A 12394-nucleotide genomic window follows, 5' to 3' on the forward strand; every position below is an offset into this window, starting at 1 on the left:
GCTAATTAATTTGGTTTAAAAATATTATAAAAATGTTAAACTTACTTGGTTTCGATACAGTTCGCAGCTAGAGAGGGTATAGCGACATCAACAAAAATCCAAAGTTTTAGCGAGAGGTTTCAATATGAAGTTTGTTATTAGCACGTATTAAATTTTTTCACACTTTTTTACCGTTTAATATTATTTTTATGTATTCAAATAATAATTCTATTCCTTGCATGTCCTTGTCACATTTTTAATTAATTTAATTTAATATGTAAAGGAAAAAACAATCTCACAAATAGCTACTAGGTTAGATGCAAAAATGTCAGACCTCGCAATTTGCATAAGTTGACATGCACATATAACAAATAAAACAATTCGATTTGCAAACGGAAACAAAGATTAAAGCATATCAGAAATAATATTTAAATTCGGTTTGCGTCTTGGCTGTGAGCGCGGTACAGAAATATAATTACAGTCGTACCGAAGTCGAGCCAAGCAAACCGAGCATGCGACGATTGTGTCACATTAAGCGACAGATAAAGACAAATAGACCGGAAAATCGGTTGCCAGAATGAGATAAACAGAGTTTTCTTTACCACGCCGTTAAAGGAATTTTAATGATTAAGTACCTCTTCGATTCTGCAGACCTAGTACTTGATGCGAACTTGTTATTTTCCATCAATTATTTTGAAATAATCGTAATTAAGAGTTTTTTTATGATAACGATAATACAAAAAGTAATACAAAAATAAGTAATACAAAAAATAATGTTTATTCCTACAAAGGCCAAAAAAGAAAAAAAAAATTTTTTTTATTTAGTTAGTGTCTGTTTTATTAGTTCAAAATATTGTATTTACTTCCTAGTGCCAATTAAAAAAGTTCATATTTGAACTTGAGTGACGGGGTTCATTGATGGATAATTTTAACAACAGCATTTGCTCTAAGGCCCTTCATGTATAGCTACCAGAATCTGCGAAAGTTTGAGTATTTTGTCGCTAAGAAGTCGCTATACCTGTACTGACAGAATAGACGACTTGCGTCGACGATTCAATGTTGTACTCGCGACGTTTCCTCACATACGAAGGGCGTCAGATGAAATTTTATTTTCAATAGTCAAAATGAACTTCGAGTTAGACAACGAGCTTGTGTCATGAAAAATGTAATAAGGAGAAATCCGCTTTAAGATAATCATAAAAATCCTAGGAACAGTAAATTAATTTAAAAAATTTATATTGTTTTTTTGCCATTCGTGGTTTTATCAACTTATGAAAATAATTCTTAAAACAAATGACGTTTAGTAAAAAAACGTGTCATTAGATTTATTAATTTATCGTATAAAAATAAAGCTGCATGACTTTAAAGACCTTTGCCGCGTTGTCCACGTAAAAAAACACAAAGGAACGCCACGACGCATGCGCCAAGCCCTTTTTTATGCGACCCTGTGATGTCCGTTGACGGGTATTTTATAAAATGATATGGGACTAATTTTTTTCCATTCTTCAAAATTGTTTTCCATCCAATAAGTCAACTTGATATTTTAAATATGAAACAGAAAGTGCTAATTCTATATTAAGTTTCAAAATTTAATTAAAAGTGGTTTTAAGTATGTAATATTGACGATAAACCAGATTCATAAATAGACTTATTTTAGCCAGTACTTAGCATATAACTCTTGTTTTTCTTTGATTTACAAATAACAGCCAGTTTTATATTGCACTAGAATGTTGGAAAAATAATTGCATCTGTACTCATCTTGTATTTCGTATCTATGCCAAAAAGAAACAAAATAAAACGATCTTTGTGTCAAAAATCGCAAACCTTTTTTCCGTTAAACGCACATAAGTGTCAGTGTAGTCGCCATAACTCTCTCGAGCACTGCATCGTTTGTCAATAACGTTATTTTTTCTCACTGCCCATACACTAAAGGGGGCGGGGTTGACGATATGCGCCGTAAATTATGTCACAACGAAACAAACGATCCTCGCGCTGGATGCATGAATGAAACGTTAAAAGTGTTTTATTTTTATTGACAAAAAAATTTCAACCGTTTGTAAATACGACTTGTAGAGTTATTGACATAGATATATTGATATGTCATACAGTTTTCGCAAAAGATAATGCATTTAATCAATTTTTGTCCACTTTGTTAAGAAAGTACTGGTATCATATGTGCAATGATAGTTAATGAAATTAATTGGCCCAAACGAATCAGAGCTATATTTGATAAAATCAACAACATGTTTTAGCACAATTTGTTATAGGTGTTTGGGTATATCAACGCTTTCATACTTCTATGCTTCGCTCTATAGATTTTTAACGGAATTTCTTACTTAAATTGAACATCAATAATAATAGTTCAATATTTACATCAGTTTGAATTTATTACAATTTATTAAAAAAGCAAACGAGTTTTAAAATTTACATACCTACTATTTTTTATAACTTTTAAAATAATACTCAAAGTAACTAACCGTAAATGATAACAAAAAAAATGTTTCGAACCCCGCATATAATCCAAACGGGATTTGGATGCATCCAAAATGGCGTTTACTGTCACAATTAAACTTCCCCCTATCTATGGATTTAAGCAATTCAAAAACAGATACAAAATAATAATAATTGGGGTAGAGGAGGTGGGGTAAGGGCCACCAGGTGTGGACTGTCATACGCAGGGTTACGACCCTTATATACTAGATGTATATAATTGCTTGATTAATGTTTAATGTAATGCAAACGTCTAGAATGCCATTCTAAATATAACCAGTTAACAGATGTAAAAAATAATATCACAGTAATTTTGAAATATTAAAAGCCTAATTTTGGCTTAATGTAGTAGTGCTATTATAAAATCAAAAGTTTGTCGTTTAATTTAATGTCTTTTCTTTTTCATTTGCAACATGTCTTTAGTATCGTAAGTAAAAGAGTTTTGAAACCGACTTTTAAATATAAACTTTATATTTAGTAGGTGTGTATTGAAATGTATCCAAGTTGAATAAATTGCATCGTTGTACAATATCATAACACACATATCCAGTAGAAACTTAGGTACCAAAACATCTAGCCTGTTTTCCCGCGTTTCGAAACTCCGCCGTGCAAAAATAATAGTGTAAAATAATAAAAATAAACCTACAACTATACATAAATTTATAGAGTCGCGCCCATAAAAACGAGGATTAAAAATAAATCGCTCGAATAAATTGCACCTCTGAAATTAAAACACTCCCTCACACGACACGCGTACATGGGCTCTATGCGTTTGGTCTAAGCGATAGACGAATTGTCTAATAGCTGTACCGATTTACCTTTGTCTATAACATAATTAAGTTATAGTTAAGTTAGATTCAATGTTAAAAAAGAAAGACATTAAAATGTCGTTAAGACAGACTAATTAGATTTTACACATGCAAATATCGCTTAGATGTTAACAATATAAGTTGAATTTCGATAATTTATTATTATTAAAATGTCGTCTGGATCGCAAAGAGTTGACAAAGTTACATAACTTGGTTGTTACATTAGCGATATTTTCAACTACGTAATTAACCTTTGTCAGTGCAATGTTGGGTACAGACGAAGTCATAATTGAGAACAGCTGGTTTATATTTAGGTAAATATTTTTATATCGAACCATTATTTCATACCTTTTAAATTAAATGATTTCGAATATTATTTGATTAAATTTTAACAAATGTTATAATCTTACATATATGTAATAAATAATCTAAAACTTATGCTTAACTCTAAGTGAAGTAACTCGCTGACGCTTACAATTTGTGTGTATGTAAACGCGGCGTGGGGGTCTGCCCTAGCGATTGTCCATTGTTCTTTTAACAGCCGCCCGCTTGTTAGCGCGACCAACGAAAGGTAAAGCACCAAGAGGTGTTATTAATAACAGGCTTCGGCGTGAAAATACGTCACTTAATTGGCGAACGTCGGCACTAATTCCTTTTTCGCGGGGCAACGAACGCGACCAAAATATTATTATATATTTTTTAATCACGCTTCTGTAAAGTGGATCGTTATGATTGTTTTACATGAGTACAGCGTACTCTGTTGTTTATTTAACAAAAAAATTCTTTAAGCTAAGCTCCTTAGATTACCTTAAACATAACTTTGATTAGTCTGTCCAATAACCACATATTTTAAATTGGATTCAAAACAATTGTTGAATATCTCTCGACAAGGAATTAAAAATAAATTTATAATCATTCGTCATCTGTTTAGTTCCATGCAAAAACTCAAGAGCCCGACTCAAGTGCACCGGTGCAAAATCCTTAAAGCTTAGACGAAATCTTTTCAAATAGTTTCCTTTACCAAATAATACGTATCTCCACAAAAGTGGTCAGGTATCCGTTCGCCTACGCAGATACCTCGCACATCCTAAACAAGAGTATTAAAAAACCTTAACCCGTTTAAAAAAATAATCCGCTTGAAGATAGTAAAAAAGGATTTCAAGATAAAAAAGGTTTCGCGGCGCTCGAAAGAAAACCGCAAATTATTATCTAATCCCTATCGAAGTGTAGACCTACGCCTTATTGTGGCGAATGATCCTTTACTTTTTAAAATATTTTAAACAAAGTTAAGCTTTAACAGATCGTACATAATAAAAAAATTTGCTGTTGACAAATATATGTATCATAATTTACTTTGAACTGTAAAATGTATGCTACTTAAGTCTTATTTAAATCATCCAAAAATTCTTCATTACCTATATTAATTGGTAAAGAGTTCGCTTTAATGGAAGCTCATCAGTATAATCATTTAACGTACGCCTTTAATCTGGACCAAATTACAGATGTCCCTGCCATGTGACAGTTGTCTGCGCACAATTATAAACTTTCCCGCCATTTTTTCGCGCCAACAGATCTCAATGGATGCATTAGATCGGATGTGTTCAGCCAACGGACAGATAATTCCTTTTTTTACCCACCCCTTACAAACACGCCTCGCGGTAAAAAGTGAACAATTGGATGCAATTTGTGGGCGAATTTAGGGCAGGCCTTGATTAAGGCCTTAAAGGGTAGGGGGTCGACTAAAAGTTCATTGTTTTGCGCCCTTTTTATGCGGTCGCCTTCGATCGTAATTCTGTTTAGCCAGATTGGAATGGATATCCCTTTAATTTAATATTTCTTTCCAAATTACATAATTGGTTTATTTCCTTTGCATTCGATTAAGAACAAGGTTAAGCTGTACGCATGGATTTAGGAATTTTAAATATAAAAAGAAAATATCCAGCATTAACGTTATTTCTTACTCTAGATACGGTTCAAAATCACTTATCAAAATTCTCCTATTAATTCTGAAAATATCCCAATCGCTTCTGTTCTTCAAGCGCTTATCTTTAATTTGGTTGGCTATTACTTAACGTAATATTTCTATTTCAGAAAGGATATTTTAGAACCAAGTATGATACACAGGGCCTCCTAATATAAAATCTATCATCTTGTCCAAATAAGATTATAAATTTATAATTTACTTTTGCTTCGTCAATTCTTCATAGTTGTTCTTGAAGTTTCTTTATTACAAATCTTTTCTTGTGTTCGGAATTCATATGCGCACATTAATTGTTAATTAAAGGTGTATTTGTAGACGAGCTGATGCACAGCGCGGCGATGGGGAGCGGGGCGCTGTTCGGCTGCTCGTCCGCCGGCCACAGCGGCATCAACCAGCTCGGCGGGGTTTACGTTAACGGCCGACCGCTGCCCGACTCCACGCGGCAGAAGATTGTCGAGCTGGCGCACTCTGGCGCGCGTCCCTGCGACATCAGTCGCATCCTGCAGGTCTCCAATGGATGCGTCTCCAAGATACTCGGCAGGTCAGTTTATTGCACCAATTAGTTTTTAATCACACCTATGATAAAGCTCGAAAGACTCATTGCATAGAAAATTGCTGTGTGCTATGCTGTTGCAGAACCAAACTTTTCAAAAGACCTATTTATAGTCAATAGTAATATAGTCTATTAATATTTCTGCCTAGGATTTTCCGTCTTTTTTCTCAACTACGAGACTGAAATTTCCGTAGTAGGTTTGTCGTCCAGTTGTCTAAGCCTCAAATTTCTGTAGATTATTTTAAATGTTCGTATATTAAAAGAACCAAGAAATATGATGAAATCTTTACAATTTCGTATTATAATAGAATTTTCATGAAACAATCAAACATATGCACCCATTACAAAGACGTAGACTTCATTGTAGCGTCAACAAAACTGTAAGAATCGATTTTGTCAAGTAAGATGGGGTCAAATTCTTGGGACACGCGTTAGCAAATTGACATGGTTCCCATAATGCCCGCAGAGGTACGTAATAAAAGGAACAATAAATGCGGACAGAATTAAGGAAATATTTCAATGACTTAATCAATACAATACGATTATAATAGTTTGAGTTTGCATTCCCATAGTGTGGCGGGGTATTGTTTTTACTGAATGGACGCATGCTCTACGGGTGAGGTGGGAATCGACACAGGGTGCTTTGGGGTGCCGATACTAGGGAGTTCTAATTTCTCCGACGATTTATTGTGTTTGATTGTGATTTTATCACGAGGATTTTGGCCCTCGCTCTTGATTCCAAATTTAAAATGCTCATACCAAAGTTCGAAACAATCTTGGGGATAAACCAATGGGATAAGTTAATACGTTTTCGATTCCAATAATCTTACTTAAGATATATATAACAAAGATTTAACATCTTACTTTTATGTTTTTGTATAGCTTTATTGCCTTTTTCATTCTTAATTTTTAAATTATTTTTTCTTAGACTAATACTTCTTAATAAAAAAGTTTTCAACGTTTTAGTTAATTTTAAGCCGAAAGTACTGTTTACTACCTAAATAAAACAGTTTTAATAATTATTTAAATTTATTAAACATACATATGAATTAAAAATTATAAACGAAAAGTCAATACCAAACAATGAACAATATCAAAGACTTGTGTTGAAGTGTCAATCAAAGAAACTGGGCATTTTAATACAGGGTGTGCCTTGCAGGGTTGTCCCACGACCGCCCCTAAATAAAAATGAAAATACAACATTATTTCGTGGTAATTGGCACCCCTACTGCGGCAGACTGCTTGACGCCACTTCAAGAGATCTTATAGGAAAGTGATTTGGCCGGGGGGGATCACTTCGCCCGCGGCCTCGGTCCTTGCAATTGTAATGCTTTCATATAAAACAAACAGTTGTTTTTTGCAATTGTCGGAAACTACACATATTATAACTTCAATGGAGTTACAAATACCGTCATCTTTAAGTCAAGACATAGACATATTGTTTTTATATCGGGAGCTTAAAAGCTCGTGATAAGAATTCTGTTTCTGCCTTACTTTATTTATAACAGGTGCAAATTTGTGTATAATTCCAAGTAAATAAATCTAACTCTATTCCATTCTGACTACATATGACAAGAGTAAAATTTTACACAATTGAACAATCCTATTGTTATAATTTAATTACTTACGCATTACATGTGTTAGATTATTGTTTAATAGAGGTGAAGAGATTTAAGAACCTGGAGAGGAAAAAGGTTTATTCAATTAAGTTACTAATTTTTATAAAACAATTCATCAGCATAGACTTAAAAAATGGATACTATAATGTGCCTGCGTGCATCCGCTACCTTCCCGTCAAAGTCATGTCAAAATCGGTTCAGTCGTTCCAGTAGTTACCCAGAACAAAGGCGGCCTTACGAACAGACCATACATGAGATAAAAAATTTAAAAATTATTTTTCATTATTAGCAATGCACTTTTATTGACATTATGGGCACGAAATGTTTTTTTAATTTAATACAGACACTTCAATTATATTAACATGAATAGATAAATACAAATCTGTCAGTTTTATCCGATTTTCCGAAATCATTACTTTACGATATTCTCATCTGTATTTCTATTGTTTCTTATTTACTGTGGGTTTCATTGCAATTATACTATAAATATATGAATGAAAGGGATACAACTGTTACTACAGTGAAGTTCTACGGTGAGAATTAATATCTAGATTAATTTGTCACTTCAATGGGTTAGATCATGGTAATTTGTGAAATTTCTAGTTGGAAAGCTGTTTGATTGTATCAAATAAAACCGTGGCTGTAAATGCACCTCATGGTATTTTTCCCACACACCCCTAAACATTCTTATCGTGCCAATTACTGAAAGGGGTTACTTCTTGGGGGTCTGCAGAAAGGCAAGCGTGGCGGGAATCCTAATTAAGAAGCACCCCCGCTGTTTGCCGTTTTATTCTTGATTTTGTTTTCAAGTGCTTAGCTCACTATGTGTTACCCGATTGGATCTTACGCCGGTTTTTTATTCTTTTAAATTTATTAAAGTTATTTTTATTCATCATTTACTATAGTTGAATTGCTTTAATTGAATTATTACGTATTTTTTATTATTGTTATATATATTATAAAGAAAAAAAATATTTAAATGATTATTATACAACGATTTAACACATTATTCGCTATTGCTTAAAAATTTCTTTGATTCAAAATATCATCTAAACATTTTATAGTTATAATTTCAACTAAAATAGTTTTAAGCCGTTCACCAAAGTGCTTAAACGCACAGCCGTTGATTCACAGATAATCTCTGCAAAAACAATTTCCGATAAGAGTTCTATTAATTTTGACCCCCTGGAAGATTCTGAATCTAATCTGCGACCCCCCTCGAGTTGTATACAAGTATGTCGCAACTAAAAGAAGATATTTTTTGTAATACAAACGCAGTTATGGATTGCTAACAACAAGTTAATGATGGTAAACGATTCGGTATCGTATTATTAGAGCTGAACGCAACTGATTTCGATCAATTTATTGTTGTCGTTTGCAATAAGCGCGCGGTTGGACGACAAATTGTTCGCAATTTCTGTGCCGTCGATCTATTGTCCGATTTACCGGTATAAAACCTTTTTTGTAAACTTACTTATAATTGGTACACGGAATTCATTAATATTAAAGAGTTGTTTATCTTTATATCTTGTAACTTTTGTCATATGCATGTAAAATAATTTGAAGACCACGTGTAAAGTTTTTAAAACGTTTCTGTTATATTAGAAGTGTATTATAAATCTGATCTACTCAATTAAACTGTAGTTTTACGCGCACAGCGAAACTTATTCCTAAATCCTGTGCCCAAGGCGAAAGCGATTACTCGTTGCCCAGGGCGACGGTCCTCGACTAATAGTCCTCCAACTCGAGTATTATCGACAGATGACACGCGCTACCAATATTGTTTAGAAGCGTTGACATTTTACGTTGTTATTTTTAATCTGCCTCGTTTTTTTAGAATCTGGCAACTTTTTCGAATCTATTTTGTTTTTTTTTTCGCTTTTGTTGATTTAGTGACGTGTGCTGTCAAACGATATTTGTTCGAAATTTTTAAAAGCGGTTTTTTTTCTTTTGATTCTTTTTTCGTTTTTTTTTAAAGTAAGTATGAAGGAGGAGTAATTTGTTTAAAGTATTTGCTTAAATAAAGATGATATTTAACAACTTTCTTCTTAATGGCGTTTCAGTTTCAACATCTCTGTTTTCTTAAAAGGGAACGTAGAGGATGTCAATATGTGTCGATACAAAGCAATGGAAACACACAGTAAAGAAAATATATAATAACATCTGCATTAACTTCGATAAATCGGTTGTACAATGACTTTGTACATCCTGTACCCAAAACTCAATCAGCAAGACCTTTGCAAGTCCTGACAACCTTATGGCTTTTATTATAAGATAGATTTTGACACAATATTTCGTACTGGCAAACGAAGTTGAATGTTTGTATAGGTACTTCAACTTAAGAGGATAGTTCAGGAGATTGTATTGGTAATTGTGTACTAATGCCTTTTAAGTGGGGCCTACGAGAAAATGTTTTCTATATTTATAACAGTATTGTAAAAGAATTTTTTATTTATTGAATAACAGTTGTTCAATGATGGTACGGAATAAGGGTGTTTTAAGAACGAGATATCATTCTAGACATATTATTCTTGGGATTTTACAACATCGTTTTTATTTAAATATTACTTCTTGATTTATCTAATATAAATTGTAACATGTCGAATGGCGGAATTCAAATCCTGAACCACGTCAACAGATGTCCTTTTAAGCATCAGGCTATAGGCGCTTCAATTAAAACTGATTCCACTGACTTCTATAGATATCCGCTGGGCAGGTTGTTACTTAGAAATGACAGCTTTTATTTCATTCTGACATCTGTATTATTAGTACAAGCTTCCAAAATAGAAAGAGAAGAGCTACCAATCATTGCCTTTACCGCTAGAATGGCGACAATCAAATAGACACAAGTTCCAACAGCTTACAACGTGTCCAGTGGAACATAAAAGTCAGTTTTTTTTATTATCTGTGTAAAATACGATCTCACCACATTCCACAATCCAAACTAAGTTCAGCTTCGCACGCAGATATTACGAGACGGGGTCGATAAAGCCCCGCGCTATCGGGGGGTCTAAGCCGCGGGTGGCGACGACGCCGGTGGTGCAGAAGATCGCCGACTACAAGCGCGAGTGTCCCTCAATCTTCGCCTGGGAGATCAGGGACCGCCTGCTCAGCGAGAACGTGTGCAATAACGACAACATACCAAGCGTGAGTACTGCAACTTACCATGGGTTTCCATCTCAGAAGCATATGTACAAAAACATACTGTCATCTTTCTCCTTCTCTATGAAAAACCGGAGACAACGATATGTTTTATACATATGTTTCTGTAGTAGAGACTTTTTAATGTAGAAATTGTAATCCAAACGTAGAACAAACTCTCTGAACTCAACCAAATATTCAGATGGCATACTGTTAGATAGAAGACAGATGTTTAAGTTTATATATAATAGAATTATCTTACTAAAATTATCGTTTTAAAATATATACCTGGTGTCAATTATCAAAAAGCAATTTAAATAAATGCAGCATTAAATTGATTAACCTTAACTTATGAACGTATCACGAAGTAGCAAAGTTTCAAGTCGATTCTAAAAGTTCACTCTTACAGAGTTCAATTGAGCAAGTCCAATAGTTTGTCCTCACGTTTCTGAGAGATGTTTGCACTGAATTAATTTTAACGACTCTTATACTATCTTACTAGTTTTATAAATGCGAATGTTTGGATGTATAGATGGATTGATGAAAGTTGGATAGAAGGTATCTCCAGGACAGCTGCATGGATATTGCTGAAATTTGTCAATGTAGAACATAGTCTAATACTATGTGTTATTACTAATTTATTTGTTTCTTAAATCCGCGTGGAGTCGTGGGCAACACCCAGTGTTTTAACTAAGAGTCTGTCATGATCAAGCGTGAATTTAATTATTCGAAAACTCAAACTTTTTTACTATACAAAAAAGTAACAACTTTTCCTGTCTTTCAGAATATATAAAACGACCCGTACCTACCACTCATGAAGAGTTAAATCTATAAACTTTTCTTAGTACTACATCCTGCTGATACGAAGTTCATAACTTTCGATAAATCATAGAATATAATTTGCCCCATACCTTTATACCTTTTAGATACAAAAAATATAGTCTATTTAAAGCAACAATGTCCGTGTCCAAACAACTTTCAATATTTTGTTAGATTTAATTAAGTTTACCGAACATATGTCCTGTTATTGTTAAGAATAAGGTGACCATGATTTTACAATGTGTTAACATTAAAATAATTATTGTGTATAATTTGAATTTTAAAACTAATATTTAGCACAGAAATAAGTTAAAACATCTAATCGTCTAACTATAAATTATATAAATATAGTAACAAGGTTTTCAGTTAATTATTAATTATTTATCATAAATGTATAAGCTTTTGTAAATGCTGTACAACTAATAAGTCTGTCGTTCAGAGTAATGAGGTTGTTTAAGTAGTGCCTAAGTACAGATTTGCCTGCTAAATCCACACTAAGGGACAAAGTAAAAACTCTGACCAACTATCACTAGTTAGTAAACATTATTTTGAATTAATTGTTGTGTCCACAATTTAATAAAACAAATTATTTTAAAATCATGGTCACACTTACCGCGTAGTAGTACACAATTGGATGTATTAAACGACAATGCTTGGCCCATAATCCAATTTTATCACATTAAAAATTCCAAATGTTTGGAAGTTGTCTTCCTTTGTCCAGTTGATCCCTTCGAGAGCCAATAATGCATTGGAGTCCGTTCCCCTGATATTATTAATGTTCGATTCATATTAAACATCTTCAATGTTGTATGTTCGAAGTTTATTACGTCTTTGTTGAACACAACAGTCGAGTTATTCAATTTTGTCACATCTTATATGTTCTACGGTTTATTGAAAAAATAATAAGATGAATATATAGTCTACGAAATTTTAAATGGTACTTTATTTTGTTTAATTAACACATTGAGGCATATCATTAATGTTTGGATATTTAATGTAAAAT

General features: G+C 33.2%; 1 protein-coding gene across 3 annotated transcripts in view; it reads left to right on the forward strand.

The window, feature by feature from the left end:
• Window positions 1–12394, forward strand: part of toy (twin of eyeless) — a 51075-nt gene that overhangs the window by 12096 nt on the left and 26585 nt on the right. The window contains exons 3-4 of one of the 3 annotated variants that reach the window (XM_013316133.1): window positions 5563–5800; window positions 10386–10578. In XM_013316133.1, coding sequence (XP_013171587.1) covers window positions 5563–5800; window positions 10386–10578 — 431 coding nt within the window. The remainder of the gene's footprint in view (window positions 1–5562; window positions 5801–10385; window positions 10579–12394) is intronic. The other 2 variants (XM_013316134.1, XM_013316136.1) reach the window with 2 other exon arrangements.

Source organism: Papilio xuthus, unplaced genomic scaffold (assembly GCF_000836235.2).
Source record: "Papilio xuthus unplaced genomic scaffold, Pxut_1.1 DF826949.1, whole genome shotgun sequence".
In the NCBI taxonomy this organism is placed as follows: Eukaryota; Metazoa; Arthropoda; class Insecta; order Lepidoptera; family Papilionidae; genus Papilio; species Papilio xuthus.